A 19,726-nucleotide genomic window follows, 5' to 3' on the forward strand; every position below is an offset into this window, starting at 1 on the left:
ATTTGCTTCATGGTTTTGCGGGACCACATAACGACCTACCCACAATCCACCTCTTTCTCTCCGCTGCCATTTTAGTTGTCGACATGAAGTAAGTTTCAGCTGAATGTTAATCGGTTTCCATCTACTGTTTTAATTTCAAAATAACGCTAAAATAAATTATAGTTTGTGTCGACTCCGTGCGTACAACGATGATAGCATTTTATTTTCTCTCTCAGGGTCGAACTGTGCAGTTTTAGCGGGTATAAGATCTACCCCGGTCACGGGAAGCGCTATGCCAGGATTGACGGGAAGGTAATGAAATAGCCCAAATTGTATTGTTGATTAGGTTCAGGAGTTTTCCCATAGACATAATTTCTAATAACAGTAATCTATGAATTTAGTTCAGTAGCGTATGTGATTAGCTTCAAGTGTTTGTATTAGTACGTTTCATTGTAAATTGGCATCTGGATCGGATGCTGCCCTGACGTTAATTTGGCGGATGTCGATATATAATTGAGCTAATTAAACTTTAAACTTATTATTTGGCTGTCTACTTTGCCGATCTTTCTTATTTTACTTGGTAGCAAGATATTTTACTGAAGTCTGCTTCCTGGGTTTTGTGTGACTGGAAAAGTTCAAATGGTTGTTTCTAATGTAATAGATCGTCCATCTTTTTTGTCGCTTGATAGACAATTTGAGATCGGGTATCGATGAAAATTTCCAAATGCGTTTATCTGGATTTTGCATTGTTAGGTTTCAGTTTCCTTTAAGAACAAAAGTTTTACAGAAAATCAGTATTGTTGCAAGTGTCAACTTTTTTTGCCATATGCATTTCAAAGTAAATTCATTATCGAAGTACATGTATGTCACCATAATCTGTACAACTCCCTGGATTCACTTTCTTGTGGACATAATCCAATATCCACAAAGGAATTAATCTTAAGTGTGAAAAGGCAACAAACTGTGCAAATAGAAAAATAAAGGAAATAGTAATAAAGTAAGCATTAGATGAAGACTTGAAAGTGAGTTCATAGGTTGTGGGAACAGTTCAGTGATGGGTTGAGTGAAGTTAGCCCCTCTCGTTCAACAGGGGTAATTACTGTTCCTGAACCTGGTCGTAGAGTCCTAAGGTACCTGTCCCTTCTTTCTGATGACAACAGTGAGAAGAGAGCATGACCTTGGTGTTGAGGTCCCTGATGATGAATGTTGCTTTCCAGTGTGATTGTGCTCAGTGAGGGGGGAGGGTTAAACCAGTGATACATGGATGGATTTTGCTGTGGTTGAGATGGAAACCGATGGCATTTCCTTAATATTTTGTTATAATCAGGGTTTGGTTCTTATAATTCTTTAAGGTGATTTAGTAAACAGGGTTCTAGATTTCAACTCCAATCTGTATTATTGCTTTGGGTGCTGTCCACAAATCCCTGACTAGGAAGAGGTAAATCGCCTAATTTTGCCAAATCTTGATCAGTAATCTAGTGAAAGAGCAGAGAAGCTGAAACGTGTGAATATCTAGTGAGTGTCACCTGTGATTTTAGGGGACATGGAAAGAATGGCACTGTACAGAATTCATAGTTCAAATTTATTATCAATGTATGTATATCTCACCATATACAGTACTATCCCAAGATTCATTTTCTTTGGGTATTCACAGTAAGATACAAAGAAATAAAGTGGAATCAATGAAAGATAAAATTTATTCCTGGAAAGAGGATATTAAAATAATTGTTCACCCGATCTTGCAGGGGTTTAACTCAAAAGTGCATTCCACAATTCCCGAATGAAGTCACGAAGGTCTATCATTCCCTTGAACAACATTAACTTTATCCATTCCTTTGAACTCAGATAACTCTGGTAATGCCTTCACTCTACGATACTGGACAGTAAGGGAAAAATAAACGTGCAACAAATAAAACAGGTGGAGCCTCCACCTTCGACCGGCAACAACAACATTGCACAAACATAAAAATGAGAACTGTGTCACAGACCACGGCTTGGTTTAAATACTGTTTGGAACATGCCATCGCATGACATAACATCACCCCCCGCCAGTCACGAGACAATTATATCATCCCACTCCCGTGTTCAAATTGTGAGCATGTAACACTTCTAACAATGCTAACTAAACTATCATTAAAATCAAAAGATTAGATCATCCAGGCTTGGCTCAGCTTATTTGATGCACACCCCTGTCTATTGTTTGCTCTTGGACAGAATTATTCTAAAGCACCCTTGACTCGCCGTCCTCATTCTACAGAAACTTGAAGTCATCCAAAATTTTTACTTGTGTCCCAATTCATATCAAGTCACACAGCCTTGTGTTTGTAGACTGCAGCTTCCTGATTAAGCAATGTATTAATGTTAAAATCTCTTACCCTTGTGTGTGCATCCATCTCCCAGTGACTTAATCATTTTCAGTCCAACACCTCAAGTTTGTGCTCCACCATTTGTGGTGTCCTCAAATCTGCAGGTTCAGGTTGTGGCTTGGTATTTGTCTTCCGGGCCCCATTCAGTAGAATTAGTCCTGTGTGTGTGTGCCCTCTTTCCCTCCAGGTGTTCAGGGCTGCTGTTTATGAATATTACTTTCATGTTAAATTGGCTTATTTTGTGAAGTGACTCACCAGAGGCTGTGTTGAAATGCAACTGAGACAGTAATTGATGGTTTGAATGGCTTGTTTCATGAAGATATCTCCTATGTTGGACTGTCAGGAAGGTGAGAGTGATAAATGCAGGCTTGCCTTTATTGGTTGAAGCACTACTGAGTTCAAGTCAGAAAGTTGTGCTGCAGCTTTATAAAGCATCAAGGTCTGGTGGGGGGGAATCTTTGGGCCCAAGTCCACAGCTCCCTGAAGGTGACTGCATGAGTAGACATGGCGATAAAGAAGGTGTTTCGCGTGCATGCCTTTGGTCAAGCCATTAAGTCTAAGCTAGAAATTCACGTTGCTGCTGTATACAACTGGGGACAGGCTGCGTTATTGTGTGCGGTTCTGGTCTCCCCATTACAGGAAGGGTGTGGGTCTTTGAGTGGGTGCAGAAGGAATTCATTGGGATGCTTCCTGTGTTAGGATAGGAGCTTTAAAAATAGATTGGACAAACTTGGGCTTTTGCTAGAGTGGCACAGGCTGAAAGGAGATGTGATGGAGCTTATAAGTTTATGAGAGAAATGTACAGTAGACTAGTGGATCTCAACTTTTTTCCCACTTCTGGCCCATTTGTGACTTTCGTTGCTTCTGTGGCCTCCACCCTGCATGGTCTCTGTTGGTTGCTAAAGTCTCTTATTTGGTTAACTACCAATTATTCTACTATACAGTCATTATTTATGTTTTAATAGGTTATAGGTACATGTTAAAAATGTTACATGTGTATATGGAAAAATAAAACCATTTCACAGCTCTGAATATGATACTTTATAATATCTAATACTCTTCCTACCAACAATGAAAAGAAACTTAATATTGTTACTTTGGACCTCTAGTGAGATCCTGATGACTGATGCAGACTAGTGAGTTTTTGAATATCTGGTTGCAACTTTGTTAAAGATTATCTAAAATCACCTCTTTTCATAACATCAAGATAGTTTTTTTGATCACGGGTGAAGAGCTTGACTAAAACCATGTTCAACTAAGCTAAGAGGTGGGAAATCCAATTAAGAACAACTTTGCTTTCTCCCAAAGCTGTGGAAAATAATTTTGAATATCACTAGTTATCCAAAAATTTTGCTTGACCTGTCATATCACTATGCAGCTCAATAGTCATCAGTGCAAGGAATTGCATAAACTTGTGACGTCCACTGTTGCTGCTGAAAAGTTTTGAATTTTCCACGGAAAGCAGCAATAGCCTCTGCATGATGTGGCATTGCAATTTTTCTGCCTCATTTGCATCATATTAGCTTATTTTCCCATTAATTTCATTCAAGATTCGTTCCAATTACATATTTCCCACACACCTGAACTCACCTATCCTCCTTCCCCTCCTACCAGCTTTTTTTTATTCTGGTGTCTTCCCTCTATCTTTCCAATCCTGAAGAAGGGTCGAGGCTTGAAATGTCGACTGTTTACTGTTTTCTATAGATGTTGCCTGGCCTGAATCCCTCCAGCATTTTGTATGTGTCGCTTTGGACTTCCAACCTCTTGTATTTAAATTATTTTAAAAATATATTTTGGTAATGTTTCATTAAAACTGTAAACTTGTAGCCCATTCAGAGAAAATCTGGCCCCAGTTTCTTGTTTTTTACATTCTGGAGGGCAGAGTTTTAAAGTGTGTAAGGGAAATTTTAAAGATGCAAGGTAAGTTTATTTTACGAGAGCAGTGGGTATCGAATGCACTGGCAGGGGTGGTGGTGGACGCAGATATAGAAAACCTGTTCAAAAATTAGTGATTTTTTAAAACAATTGAAGAATAGCATCCTTTCTAAATGGTATTGTTATTGAAACTGTTTACTATCCAGATACTGATGTGTAGTCCAGGTCTGCAAGGATTTTAGCATTATTTAATGGTGAAAGTTTGCAGTGTGCTGTTGTGCAAAGGGGGTCAGGATTGCTTGTGCGTGAATCACAAAGGTTTGGTTTGTAGGTGCAATAGGTTACCAAGAAGGCAAATGGCAAATTGCCCTTCATTTCTGGAGGGGTTGAATTTAAGAGGGGGGTAATGTAACTGTACAGGGTATTGGTGAGGCTGCACCTGGAGTACTGTGTGCAGTTCTGGTCTTGTGTGAGGAAAGATCACTGGCTTTGGAGATAGTGCAGAGGAGGTTCACCAGGTCAATTGTGGAGATTGTACGGTTAGCCTATGAGTCACCTGGGACTGCTCTCTGGAATTCTATAGAATGAAAAGGGATCTTACAGAAATGTATAAAATTACGAAAGGGGTAGATGAGATGGAGGCAGGGAAGTTTATTTCTATTGACAATTGCGATCATAACCAGGAAACATGGTTTCAGGATTCAGGGGAATACAGTTGAGTTGGAGATGAGGAACTGCTTTTCCTGGAGAGCTGTGACCCTGAAACTGTCTGCTGAGGGAGGAAATAGAGACTACTTCATTAAACATATTTTATGCACAGTTACAGATTTTTAAATAGCAGGGGAATTGGGGGTTATGGGGAAAAGGTGGGTGGGTGGAGCTGAGAGCGCAGCCAGGATCTTACTGAATGGCAGCTCAGGCTTGATGGGCAAGGTGGTCTACTCCTATTTCTTATGTTCTTGTACCTACCGTTGAATCTCTGATTATACCCTTGCTACATTTGCTTCTATGTTGAAGGAGCTGTGCAAATAAAAACAGTTAAAGAATTCACTCTTGAAAACAGATATACTACTTTAAAAATAATTGCTGGTTTAGTTGGGTGTATCTAGGCAAAGTCAATAATGTTTTGTTTCTTTCCCCCAATACATAGGTTTTTCAGTTTCTGAACTCAAAATGCGAATCTGCATTTCTGTCCAAGAGAAACCCTCGACAAATCAACTGGACTGTATTGTACAGACGCAAACACAAAAAGGGCCAGTCTGTAAGTGACACTTTACTGTTTGGAGACTGCAACTAACTCACAGCAATTTTTGGATTACAGTTTTATCAGCTAAAATTATAACGTTTGTTCTGGTAGGGTGTGCTTAGAGACAAAACAAGTAAAAACCAAAGTTTGCATTATTGTTTGGCTGGGTCTTGGAAAATCAGATTCAGATTTCACTACTTATGACATTAAACCTATTTTGCAGTAACAGTACAATGCAAAGTTTTAAAAAAAAGTAGTATTGAGTACATGGACCATTCAGAAATCTGGGAGTAAAGGGGAAGAAGCTGTTTCTGAATCATTGAGTGTGTTTCTTTGGGCTCCTGTACCTTCTCCCCTGATGTAAAAGAGAGCATGTCTTGGATGTTGAGGGTCCTTGGTGATAGGTGCTGCCGTCTTGAATGTGCCATGATTTTTAGTGTTCTCAGAAAGGCTTACTTGGAGTATTTTATTTTTAAAAGTATCACCTCCACGAATATTGTACAGGCTGAATTTTACTTTGTAGTTATGCTATTAGTTTTTTGTGTGACCTATAAATTATTGGCCCTTAATTTTTTCTTTCTTTTCTTTTTCAATCTTTTTATTAAGTTTCATATATATATAAGAAAAAACATAACATAATAATTCAATAGACTTGAAATTACATTAGTAATAGGATAATAATATCCTATTGAACATCAACAAACAAGAAGTACATTAATCAATCAAGTCTATATAATTATATATGAAAAACAAACAAAAATAATCATCAAAAGAAAAGGAAAAAAATTTGAAAATATATAAAAGAAAATATATATTGAAAAAAAAACACTAAACTAAACTAACATGGGCAATAATAACAGTTTATAAGTATGTGATAGTGTCAAAAAAAAACTCCGGAACTCCATACCTGAACAAGAATAAGCAGAGAGAAGGTCTGAAAAAGGCCAAATTAATTCATATGAAAATGTCAAATGAACGGTCCCCAGGTTTCTTCAAATTTAATTGATGAGTCAAAAATAGTGCTTCGAATTTTTTCCAAACTCAGATAAGAAATATTTTGAGAAAACCACTGAGATGTGGTAGGAGGATTTACTTCTTTCCAGTTTTGTAATATAGACCTTCTGGCAATTAATGTTACAAAAGCAATCATTCGTCTGATTGGAGGGGAAAACTGATTACCATCCTCATTTGGTATACCAAAAATTGCAGTAATAAAATGAGGTTGTAAATCGATATTCCAGATTGAGGAAATGGCACCAAATATGTCCTTCCAATAGTTATGTAAAGTGGGACATGATCAAAACATGTGGGTCAATGAAGCCACTTCTAAGTGACATCTGTCACATTGAGGGTTAATATGAGAATAGAATCGAGCAAGCTTATCTTTAGACATATAAGCTCTATGTACAATTTTAAATTGTATTAAAGCATGTTTAGCACATATAGAAGAGGAATTAACCATTTGCAAAATTTTTTCCCATTTATCTGTTGATATATTGTATCGAAGTTCTTTTTCCCATTCTTGTTTAATTCTATCTGATATTTCTGGTTGTATCTTCATAATCATGTTATAAATAAAAGCTACTAATCCCTTCTGACAAGGATTAAAGGTGAAAATCAAATCTGAAAAATCCAATGGAGTTGAATTGGGAAAAGATGGAAGAACTTTATGTAAGAAATTTCTAATTTGTAAGTATCTAAAAAAATTAGATTTAGGTAATTTAAATTTGTTAGAAAGTTGGTCAAAAGACATCAAAGTACCTTCAAAAAAAAGATCACGAAAACATTTTATACCTTTCCTTTTCCATATGCTAAAAGCTTGATCTGTCAATGAAGGTTTGAAAAAAAAATTAAGTAAAATAGGGCTATCAAGAACAAAGTTTTTCAGAGTAAAAAACTTACGAAATTGAAACCAAATTCGTAGTGTATGTTTGATAACAGGATTAGATATCTGTTTATTGAATTTAACTAAATCAGCAGGAAGAAAAGAGCCAAGAACTGAGAATATAGAATATCCCTTTACCTCACTACATTCCAAATTTACCCACTGTGGACACAATGTTGAGTCCAAATCTAGTTTCCAATACGTTAGGTTACGAATATTATTCGCCCAATAGTAAAATCTAAAGTTAGGTAAAGCTAAACCACCATCTTTTTTAGATTTTTGTAATTGCCTTTTGCTTAACCTGGGGTTTTTATTTTGCCACACAAATGAGGAAATTTTTGAATCAATGTTGTCAAAAAAAGATTTAGGAATAAAAATTGGTAAGGCTTGAAATAAATATAAAAATTTCGGTAAAATCATCATTTTAATAGCATTAATCCGACCAACTAATGATAAGAATAAGGGAGACCATCTTGTAGTAAATTGTTGAATCTGATGAAGCATAGGTAAAAAATTCAGTCTAAATAAATCTTTATATTTCTTGGTGATTTTTATACCTAAATAGATAAAGTTATCAGTAACAACTTTAAATGGTATCCTGTCATTCAATAAGGTTTGCACGTTTAAGGGGAATAATTCACTCTTATCTAAGTTTAATTTATAACCAGAAAAACTACCAAATTGAGCCAACAAGGATAAAATAGCGGGAATAGACCTATTAGGATCAGAAATATATAACAGCAAGTCATCAGCATAAAGTGATAATTTGTATAACTTCTCATTACGGGTAATACCAAAAATATTAGGAGATTCACGAATAGCAATGGCTAAGGGTTCTAATGCAATATTAAATAATAAAGGACTTAAAGGACAACCTTGTCTCGTACCACGAGATAATTGAAAAAGAGAGGATCTATATTTGTAAGAACAGAAGCAACAGGTTTATAATATATTAATTTAATCCATGATATAAAATTAGGACTAAAGTTAAAGTTTCTCAATGCATTAAATAAGTATGTCCATTCAACTCTATCAAAAGCTTTTTTAGCATCTAATGAGATAACACATTTTGGGGTTGTGGGTGATGAAGTATAAATTATATTAATCAATTTTCTAATATTAAAAAAGGAATACCGATTCCTAATAAAACCAGTTTGATCTTCTGAAATAATCTGTGATAGTACCTTTTCTAATCTAATGGCTAAAATTTTTGTAAGAAAGAGTCTACATTTAATAATGATATAGGGCGATAAGATGCACATAAAGTAGGATCTTTATCTTTTTTGAGAATTAGAGAGATAGTAGCTTCATAAAACGATTGAGGTAATCTCTTCTTAACAAACGCATCATTAAAGGTTTCACATAGCCAAGGAGAAAGCAACGACGAAAAAGTTTTAAAAAATTCTACAATAAAACCATCAGGACCAGGAGCTTTCCCTGAATTCATTAATGAGATAGCCTCTCTTATTTCGGCCATAGAGATAGGAGCATCAAGCAAGCTACGATCTTCATCTATCAGTTTAGGAATATTCAAATTGTTAAAAAAATTATCCATCATGGACAGGTCACCATCAAATTCTGATTGATATAAAGATTTATAAAAATCTTGAAAAGTGTTATTGATTTCTTTATGATCAGTAGTTAAATTACGGTCTTGTTTACGAATTTTAATAATTTGTCGCTTAGTTGAAATAGCTTTTAATTGATTAGCTAACAATTTACCAGTTCGATCACTATGAATATAAAATTGAGCCTTGGTCTTAATTAATTGATTCTCAATTGAAGAAGATAATAATAAGCTATGTTCCACTTGAAGCTCAACTCTCTTCTTATAAAGTTCTTTGGTAGGAGTAGCGGAATAAATCTTATCAATTTCTTTAATTTTATCCACCAATAAAGCTATATCTAAATATCTTTGTTTTCTTTTACCAACGGAATATGAGATAATTTGTCCACGGATAAAAGCCTTGAAAGAGTCCCAAAGTATTCCTCTGTCAATCTCTTCAGTATAGTTTGTTGAAAAAAATAAGTCAATTTGTTGTTTTATGAAGGTAATAAATTCTGGATCTTGAAGCAAAGTGGTGTTAAGTCTCCAAGATATAGTATTAATGGAAGAGTCCGAGATCTTGATAGATAACTTCAAAGGTTCATGATCCGAAATAGCAATAGAATCGTATTTACAATCAGTAACATCTGTTAATAAACGATGATCAATAAGGAAATAATCAATTCTAGAATAACTATGATATACATGTGAAAAAAATGAAAATTCTTTATCTTTAGGGTTCAGAAACCGCCATATTTCAGTAATTCCCGAATCGACCATAAAAGAATTAATAAGTAAAGCTGATCTATTCGGAAGAGTTCGAATAGGTTTAGATCTATCCATCGAAGGATTCAAACAACAATTAAAATCTCCACCCATTATCAACATATATTCATTCAAATTAGGAAGGGAAGTAAATAAACGTTTAAAAAATTCAGGGCAGTCAAAATTTGGAGCATAAATATTAACTAGAACGACTTTTCGATTAAACAGTGAACCAGTTATCAACAAAAATCTGCCCTGTGGATCAGAAATAATTTCATGATGTGTAAACGAAATTGAGGGGTCTATAAAAATAGACACACCCCTAATTTTAGCGGTACAATTCGAGTGAAATTGTTGACCCTTCCAGAACCTAAAAAAAACGTTGATTATCCTCCCTCCTAATATGGGTCTCCTGTGCAAAAATAATATTAGCCTTCAATCTATTGAATACTTTAAATATTTTTTTACGTTTAATCGGATGATTTAAACCATTAGTATTCCAAGAGATAAAGTTAATAGATTTATCCATCATTAGTTGTGTGTATCATAAAAGGTTAAAAAGACACATAACCCATAATTCAGGAAGAAGGAAAATTGATTCAGGAGCAACCGGAGATCATGACACCTCAACAATATTAATAATTTAAAGTCGGCCCATAAACTAAAAGCAAAAAAATAAAAAGCAAAAGCATGAAAAAAGATCCCTCCCCCCACCCTTCGAAAGAAAGCCAAGCGGCAGGCGCATAAACTAATACTAATATTACCCCCATTTCAAGATGGCAGCTCCATAAAAAGATTTTAAAAAAACTATATAACACCCAGATTAAGATATAGGGTTGCAAAAAGAAAATATATATCAGTCAGAATAAAAAAACTAATATAGTAAAACAAACAATCATTAATAAAAAAAAGTATGAACATTAAAATTTGAAAGTGTAATATACCTTTAAAAAAATTCCATGTTCAGATACAAGAAAGATGACGTTTCAAAAGCAAGGACTTATGGGAAGAAGAAATGACATTTTGAAAAAGCCATATTACAAAATATAAATATAAGTTCAGCAATCTATTAAAAAAATTTAGTAAAAAAGAGTTATCAAAATAGAATTTAAAAAAAAGATTTAATAGACACTACAGTATATATAAAAAAAGACTAAAAAAATTCAAAACGTTCGTCCCATTTCTAAGTACAGGCAAACAAATAAACGCTTACAAAAAGCAAAGTCTTATGGGAAGAAGAAATGACATTTTGAGAAAAAAAGTAATTCATTATTACAAAATACAAACGTGTATAAGAAAGGGTATTATAAAAATTAAAACAGCATCTATAAACAATGATAATAGTAGTAAAAAAAAAACCAGACCCGTAGATCAGGATAAGAAGTTGTAACCCAGCTTCATAGGTTAAAACTTAAAATGAGATGGCATCCTCTCTCCGAAAAATCTTCAATGTAACACATAGTTCAAGTTGCACTAGAAGATCGATATTCTTCAACAAATTTCTTCGCTTCTTCCGGAGTGTTGAAAAATCGTTGACTGTTGTCGTTCAGCGCAATTCTAAGCTTCGCTGGATACATTAAAGCTTGTTTAAGTCCAATCAAGTGAATCTCTGCCATCACTGGTTTAAAAGCGATTCTGGCTCTCATTACCTCGTATGAATAGTCCTCAACAATTCGAAATGTGTTGTCGTTGTGAGAAATCATACCTTTTTTACGGGCTAATCGAATTAGAAGCTCTTTCTCACGAGGATAATGAAGGCGAACAATCACCGCTCGTGGTTTACCAGTCGTAGACGAAAACCTCGCAACTCTATGAGCGTGGTCGATAACAGGTTTAGCTTGCAAACCTTCATCACCGAAAATTTCCCACAGTAATTTAGAGAAAAATTCAGTTAAATCACCGGACTCAACTTTTTCGGGAAATCCAATGATACGCAAATTCTGTCTGCGAGATCGGTTTTCGAGATCAGTAATTTTAAACTTGTACTGATCCATAGTTTTAGCAGTCGACTCTATCTTCTTCTCCAACGCTTCAATTGTACGTGCTTTTTCACAAATTGATTTTTCAAGAGTCGTAATCTTATCTTCATGCCGCTGAATATCTGATGCCTGCGATTGAAACTTAGTTTCAAGCGATCTAACAACTTCTTCAAGTTCAGATATTTTCGTGGTAAGCCTATTTTCCAAACTTGACAGTTTACTTTCCAATTTGCCTTCTAACCTGCCTTCCAAACTCGCAAGTTTAGCATCCAGAAGGGTAGCAATTATGTCGATAGATAAAGGATCCTTAGACGATTTCTTGCTTGTAACCATTTTAAGTTTGACAAGATTAGATCAAATATTATTTTAGGAAAAAAAAGTTAATCAGAAGTAGCAACTCATATGATTAAGTTCGAAAAGATTTGATTAAAGGGTGATTATAGTTGAAAAAATGAAGAGCGCCTAAAAGGCAGATGCTTACGTCGCCATCTTGAAACTCCACCCCCCGGCCCTTAATTTTTTCTATCTTGTCCATTTGTTCTTTTAATAAGATGCATAATTCTCACTGAATTGGCTATTGATATTTTAATTCACAAATAACTAAGTCTTAGAAAAAACACCCAAAAGAAACCTGTCTCTTTTCCAGAGGTTAATTTGATAGTTTATGGCCCAACACCTTTCTCGGTTCAATAATGAAAAAGAATAAAGAAGCACTCCTTGCTTGTATAGTGACACCTTGCCGTTATAACATATCTATGACGTGGCTGATTAAGCACCTTGTAAAATTCTACAAGTTCCTTATAATTATGAATCCTGGGTTGGTTTTAGGCTTAGTTGTAAAATGTAGGATTATGACATTGTATGTTCCTATAACATGCTAAGAGGATGTTTAAGAAATGCAAAATATGGGCATTGTGTTCTGGACATGTGTCTGCCTATTGTTAACTTGTAATCAAAATGGCTCAAATGATGAGGCTAAAAATGTTTTCTGTTTTAGGAAGAGATACAGAAAAAGCGCTCTCGTCGTGCAGTGAAGTTTCAAAGAGCTATCACAGGTGCTTCTCTGGCTGAGATAATGGCCAAAAGGAATCAGAAGCCTGAAGTGCGCAAGGCTCAACGAGAACAAGCAATCAGGTGGGTACTTAATGTGTTTCGGTTAGTGATCTCCAGTAAATTTTGTTTACTTCCATTCGAATATAAAAGGGTCTTTCAGGTTGGGCAGCAACCAAAGTTATGGACAAGATCTTTTCATATTTTAATTTCTTTTATTCAAGCATGATTAAGGAAGATTATTGGCATTTGCAGAAGTGACTGGGATAAAGCAACTAGAAAAAAGGAGGGGACCTTTACAAGTACATAAGTTCAGTCAAGGTAACAGGGCTTTAGGACATGTTGATCGACCCAATCACCAAAATTCAAAACTAGTTTAGGAAAGGGTAAAATTGGAAGCAAAGTTGATGAAATTTTTCAGATAAAGTAAAGTACCTGCCAGAGCTTGGATCTAGTTCAAATGGGTTCCCATAGTATCCACAGTAGGGTCATTCAAACTTCAAAGTCAATTTATTAACAAAGTACATATGTCACCTGAGATTTGTTTTCTAGTGGGCATACTCCATAAATCCGAGAACTGTAATAGAATCAGTGATAGGTCATGCCCAACAGGGTAGACAAACAACGTGCAAAAGATAACAAACTGCTAATACGAAAGAGAAAAAATACATAAATATGCAACAAATATTGAGAACATGATGTGAAGGTTCCTTGAAAGTGAGTCCATGGGTTGTGGGAACAGTTTATTGATGGGGCAAGTGAAATTGAATGAAGTTATCCCCACTGGTTCATAAGTCTAATGGTTGAGTGGTAATAGCTGTTCCTGAACCTGGTGGTGTAGACCCAGAGGCTCCTATACCACCTTGATGGCAGCAGTGAGGAGAGGGTGGTCATGCTCTCATTTAGAGAGGTCAAATACTTTTAATTTTACAGCGAGTTCAGCCAAGTTATGGAGAATAGGGCAATAAAGCTGCCTTTGTGTGGTCTTCAGATCTGGGGGTAGGTCTGGAGAGTATGGATGTGGGGTCGTGTACAGTGGGTGAATGGTTAGAAATGTGAAACAATCTATTATAAGTACAACAGAGGGAGGTGGATAAAGCAGCTTATACTAAAACTATATCACCACCAGGGCAAAACTGATCTGTGATTATGAAGAGGAAGTAAGAATCTTGTTGAATTAAAGGGAATGACATTGAGGGTTTTGTAGATGAATGATCTTTTTAAAAAGTTGGGACCACTTTGGAGAGACAGGCATGGTGTTTGGTGGGTTTACATATGGGGAGATAAAAGGAAGTGCTGGCAAGTTTACATTCAATCTACGAGGAAGAGCCTGATTTGGCAAACAGTAGAGTCAGGAAAGATTGGATCGTAAGGGTGAGAGGAAGAATGTTCAGTGTATGGTCTATATCATTTGCATTGAAATGATCCAGAGTGATCTTTAAATTTAATATGATAAAATGGTCCGCTGAGGGTTGGAAGTGAGATGCCCTTGGCCAAAGAAACAAAGCTTAATGCATAGAGAATGAAGTTGCAGTCTTTCTTTTGGCCCTCTTGGGTCCAAAGAGTGAACCATAAAGGGAAGACCAGAAGGAAGGATTTGCTGACAAAGCTTTTGTAGTACCCAAGAATTGTTGCTGATTACAATTCTAGTTACAATAGAGTACTTAGTTGAAATATCTGATGACATGAATGAGGATATAGAAACATAGAAAACCTACAGCACAGTACAGGCCCTTTGGCCTGCAAAGTTGTGCCAAACATGTCCTTATATATTCCACTGAAGAAAAAAGGGTGTAAAAGAAAAAATAGTTATCCGTGGCTAAGTAAAGAAATAAAGCAAAGTATACGACTAAAAAGAAAGTTATATAAGGTAGCTAAATCTAGTGGGAAGATTGAAGATCGAGAAGCTTTTAAAGATCAGCAGCAAATAACAAAAAGATTGATTAAGAAGGGGAAGATAGATTATGAAAGTAAATTGGCGAAAAACATAAAAGCAGATAGTAAGAGTTTTTATAGTTACATAAAAAGAAAAAGGGTGGCTAAAGTAAATGTTGGTCCGCTAGATGAGACCGGGAAATTAATGGTAGGGGACATGGAGATGGCGGAAACGCTGAACAAATATTTTGTATCAGTTTTTACAGTAGAGGACACTCAAAATATCCCAACACTGGATAAACAGGGGGCTCTAGGGGGGAGAGAAGCTAACTACGATTCAAATCACCAAGGAAATGGTACTTGATAAATTAATGGGACTGAAGGTAGATAAATCCCCTGGACCGGATGGCTTGCATCCTAGGGTCTTAAGGGAAGTGGCGGTCGGGATTGTGGATGCATTAGTGATAATTTTTCAAAACTCGCTGGACTTGGCAATGGTCCTGGCAGATTGGAAAAATGCTAATGTAACTCCTTTATTTAAAAAGGGCAATAGACAGAAGGCTGGGAATTATAGGCCAGTTAGCCTAACATCTGTGGTTGGCAAAATGTTGGAATCGATAATTAAGGAAACAGTAACAGGGTATTTGGAGTCAGCATGGCTTTACAAAAGGGAAGTCATGTTTGACAAATTTGTTGGAGTTCTTTGAGGACATAACATATAGGGTAGATAAAGGGGAACCAGTGGATGTGGTGTATTTGGACTTCCAAAAGCATTTGACAAGCTACCACACCAAAGATTATTACTTAAAGTAAAAAATCATGGGATTGGGGATAATATTCTGGCATGGATGGAGGATTGGCTTTCTGACAGAAAACAGAGAGTTGGGATAAATGGTTTATTCTCAGACTGGCAGTTGGTGACTAGTGGTGTTCCGCAGGGGTCGGTGTTGGGACCCCAACTCTTTACAATCTATATTAATGATTTGGAGAAAGGGACTAAGTGCAACGTATCGAAGTTTGCTGATCACACAAAGATGGGAGGGAGTGTAATGAGTGCGGAGGACATTGAAACCCTGCAGGGGGACATAGATAGGCTGAGTGATTGGGCAGACATTTGGCAGATGAAATATAATACTGACAAGTGTGAGGTCTTGCACTTTGGCAGGAAAAATAATAGAGCAAGTTATTAACTAAATGGAGAGAAACTGGAAAGTGCTTCTGTGCAAAGGGATCTGGGGGTCCTGGTGCAGGAAACACAAAAAGTTAATATGCAAGTGCAGCAGGTGGTCAAGAAGGCCAATGGAATGCTGGCTTTTATTGCTAGGGGGATGGAGTATAAGAACAGGGAGGTCTTACTGCAGTTGTACCGGGTATTGGTGAGACCACATCTGCAGTACTGCGTGCAGTTCTGGTGTCCATATTTAAGAAAGGACATACTGGCTCTCAAGGCAGTGCAGAGAAGGTTCACTAGGTTAATTCCGGGGATGGGTGGGTTGATGTATGATGAGAGGTTGAGTAGATTGGGACTCTACTCATTGGAGTTCCGAAGAATGAGAGGCGATCTTACTGAAACATATAAGATTGTGAAGGGGCTTGATCGGGTGGATGCAGGGAGAATGTTCCCAATGATGGGTGAAACTAGGACTAGGGGGCATAATCTTAAAATAAGGGGATGCCGTTCCAGGACTGAGATGAGGAGTAATTTCTTCACTCAGAGGGTAGTGGGGCTGTGGAATTTACTGCCCCAGAGAGCTGTGGAAGCTACTACACTCAATAAATTCAAAACGGAGATAGACATTTTCCTGGATAAAAATGGCATTAGGGGATACAATGAGCGAGCAGGTAAGTGGACATGAGGCTAGGTTTAGATCAGCCATGTGATCTCCTGGACCAGTTTTCAATAGCCTGGATGGGTCGGAGAGGAATTTTCCAGATTTTTTCTCCTCAATTGGCAAATTGTTTTTTTTTTCCCCCTGGGTGATCACATGGGTTTGGGCGGGATGAATAATAAAATAAAATGGGCGGCATGGTGCCCTGTTGGTTGGCACTGTTGCCTTGTAGGATTCGGTGAAAACTAGAGTTAAGATTGGATCAGCCATGATCTTGTTGAATGGTGGAGCAGGCTTGAGGGGCCAATTGGCCTACTCCTGCTCCTATCTCTTATGTTTACCTTAGAACATAGGTGTCAAACTCAAGGCCCGCGGGCCATATCCGGCCCGGTGTACAATTATATCCAGCCCGTGAGATCATTTTAGATAGATCTATTATTTTAATTATTAATGGCCTGGCAATATGAAGCCTATGATTGTAAGTTAATACCAATCATAAAAATAATGCTTGTTCAGCAGTCTTCTTCATAAGAAACGGAATTTGTGAAGTGAAACACTTTGTAGTTATAGCAGAGACTGAGACACATGAGAACAGGCTGAAAAAACGGAGGCAATGAAACCTGTGTTCGCACGCGCCCGACTGATCCGGCCCACATGAAGCTGCATTTTGCCCAATCCGGCCCGTGACCTAAAATGAGTTTGACACCCCTACCTTTACCCACGCTCACCTGTAGTCCTCTATTTTTCTAAGTTCCATATATCCATCCAGGAGTCTCTTAAAAGACCCTATTGTTTCCGTTTCCGCCTCCGCCACCACTGGCAGTCCATTCCACACACTCACCACTCTCTGCGTAAAAATAAACAACCAACAACAACAACAACACTTACCCCTGACATCTCCTCTGTACCTACTTCCAAGCACCTTAAAACTATGCCCTCTCATGCTAGCCATTTCAGCCCTGGGGAAAACACGTGATCTTTATCGGGTCACCTCTCATTCTCTGTCAATATAGGATTGCAGGAGATAATTTTGAGGTGATTTTATGCTGCTGAGTAATTTATTGTAGATGAAATGATTTAAGTCACTGAACATAAATCGAAGAATGTGATAAGGAACATTTAAGATTGCAGAATATCAAAGAGACATCTGAAGTGAAAGGTGGATCTAAAATCTGACAAGTGGAATTTCAGTTGCATGTGTGAAACAACCCAGGTCTGTTGCTGACAGGAGATAATATGCAGGTGAAAGCTTTCTGGCAGAAGGTGAGAAGGAAAACAAATGAAGGTAGCTTGCCAAAAAGAGGAGCAAGGCTTCATGCTGGGTATTTGTGGATAAAGTGTTGGTAATGTTAGAGTAAAAGAAAATGATTGCACACCTTGAAATCTGCATTATAAGTATAAAAATGCACATCAGTTTGAGAAGCATCTATGAAGAATAAAGATTTAAAGTTACAAGCAACACATACAAAATGTTGGTGGAACACAGCAGGCCAGGCAGCATCTATAAGGAGAAGCACTGTTGACGTATCAGGCCGAGACCCTTCATCGGGACTAACTGAAAGGAAAGAGACTTAAGAGATTTGAAAGTAGTGGGGGGAGAGGGAATGCGATATGATAGAAGACCGGGGATGGAGGGGGGATGAAGCTAAAAGGTGATTGGCGAAAGTGATAGAGAGCTGGAAAGGGAAAGGATCATGGGACGGGAGGCCTCAGGAGAAAGGGGGAGAGCACCAGAGGGAGATGCCTGACCTGCTGCATTCCACCAGCATTTTGTGTGTGTTTGAATTGCCAGCATCTGCAGATTTCCTTATATTTGCTCTTTTAAAAAAAGAACATTTAAAGTTAATCCTCTTTGATTAGAGACACAAAGTAATGGAGGAAAAAATTGATTGAGGGGAAATTGGGAGAAATTAAATGAGAAATGTTACTGAAGCTTCTTGCTTTTTTTAAATTTTGATAACAGAGCTGCCAAGGAGGCTAAGAAAGCCAAAGCCGCAACAAAGAAAGTCAGTGCACCTACAGCCAAGGTATGAAAATCCTTATTGTTTTCTGATTGTTATAAAAAGGATTGCAACAACAGGACATTAATAATCTTTGGAGAATGGCTGTGTAATGGGCATGCTTAATGTAATTGAGATGTATAATTTAGTAGTAAGAATATGATGAAACATTTATGCAAGTTATGGGATGGAAGAATGAAAATCTGGAATCACAACATTAAAATTTAGTGCAGTAAAATTTTTACTGAAGGTGAGTTTTTTTATGCAAACAGTTTCATGCAACCACATTTGTTTAAATGATTCTTGGATTAGAAAATTGGTGGGTCTGAAGAAAGTGAAAATGAATTTGCAGTAAAGATACCAAATTGGTGATGTATCAGTAAATTTTGAAAAAGCTAGGGCACTCTCTCCAGGAGAGTAGAAGAGGCAATCAGTCTTGACCTTGACAGCATAGATGTGCAAGATTATTTCTCTTGTGCTATAACCTGATGTAGGAGATGTAGCTGGGTTACTGATAATGTAAGTAATAATGGCAAATTTGAAAGAGGCTTTCCCAGAGTGGGTAGAATCCATGAGTTGCTTGAGTAGATGAGGAAGATTGCATAAACTTGACAGAAAAAGTATATGACAAAAACCGATAGCTTTGGGAGATCGTTTATGTGGAATAATGGATCTACTGATATTCTAAACATATTAATATAAATTTCAGAATTGGTATCCATTTGACCATTTCTACACTTGTTTCTAGGCTGCTCAGAAAACGGCACCGAAACAGAAATTTGCCAAGCCGATGAAGTCTCAGGCTCCGCGTGTTGGTGGAAAACGCTAAAAGAATCTACAGTTACATGTTGTAAAATAAAGCCTGAATAACTTCTAGTAGTGTTTTTGGTCTCACTGATTCAGTCAAAAGTTAACTTCTGTGTGTACATCTTTGAAATTGGGCCTTGTTAACTTAGATATCTTCATATCTTCATGTATCTTAAAGGGCAAATGGTCAGAGTAATTGGAATATAGCTGATGGTCATTTGCAGACTTAATTCTTATAAATGGACAGAAACCCTTTTTTCAATCATTTCTGCTTAGCTATGGCTATATTAAATTGCTATCACTGGTGGGGTATAAAAGAGTGTGGCAAGTAGTCAATGCTTGTGTTTATGGAATGTCTTTAAAGCAATCAGGATTTAATAGCTTGATCAATGTTTAAGGGAATTTTGTTCTTTTATGAACTTCAACTAAATTTTGCAGCTTTTTAGAACAAAGCCATGAAACCCCTTTCAGAGAAAAATTGCCTAATGTGCCAAGTTGCTATGGGGGGATTATTTGCCTGAATA

The 19,726-nt window shown here is 36.9% G+C and overlaps 2 protein-coding genes across 3 annotated transcripts in view; one reads left to right on the forward strand and one right to left on the reverse strand.

The window, feature by feature from the left end:
- The window catches only part of cep97 (centrosomal protein 97), a 92,080-nt gene that overhangs the window by 59,703 nt on the left and 12,651 nt on the right, over positions 1–19,726 (reverse strand). The window contains exon 1 of one of the 2 annotated variants that reach the window (XM_059968556.1): positions 1,713–3,241. The exons of the other annotated variant lie outside the window; for it this stretch is intronic. The gene's annotated coding sequence lies outside the window, so the exon portion shown is untranslated. Of the gene's footprint in view, positions 1–1,712; positions 3,242–19,726 lie in introns of those variants that run through there. 2 annotated transcript variants of the gene reach the window in all.
- rpl24 (ribosomal protein L24) lies at positions 10–19,271 on the forward strand. Its single transcript, XM_059968557.1, has 6 exons — positions 10–88; positions 216–291; positions 5,371–5,481; positions 12,639–12,775; positions 18,359–18,422; positions 19,144–19,271. The coding sequence occupies exons 1-6, from the start codon at positions 84–86 to the stop codon at positions 19,222–19,224; spliced, it is 474 nt and encodes a 157-aa protein (XP_059824540.1). The 5' UTR covers positions 10–83; the 3' UTR covers positions 19,225–19,271.

The sequence above is a fragment of the Hypanus sabinus genome, chromosome 4 (assembly GCF_030144855.1).
Source record: "Hypanus sabinus isolate sHypSab1 chromosome 4, sHypSab1.hap1, whole genome shotgun sequence".
Lineage (NCBI taxonomy): Eukaryota > Metazoa > Chordata > Chondrichthyes > Myliobatiformes > Dasyatidae > Hypanus > Hypanus sabinus.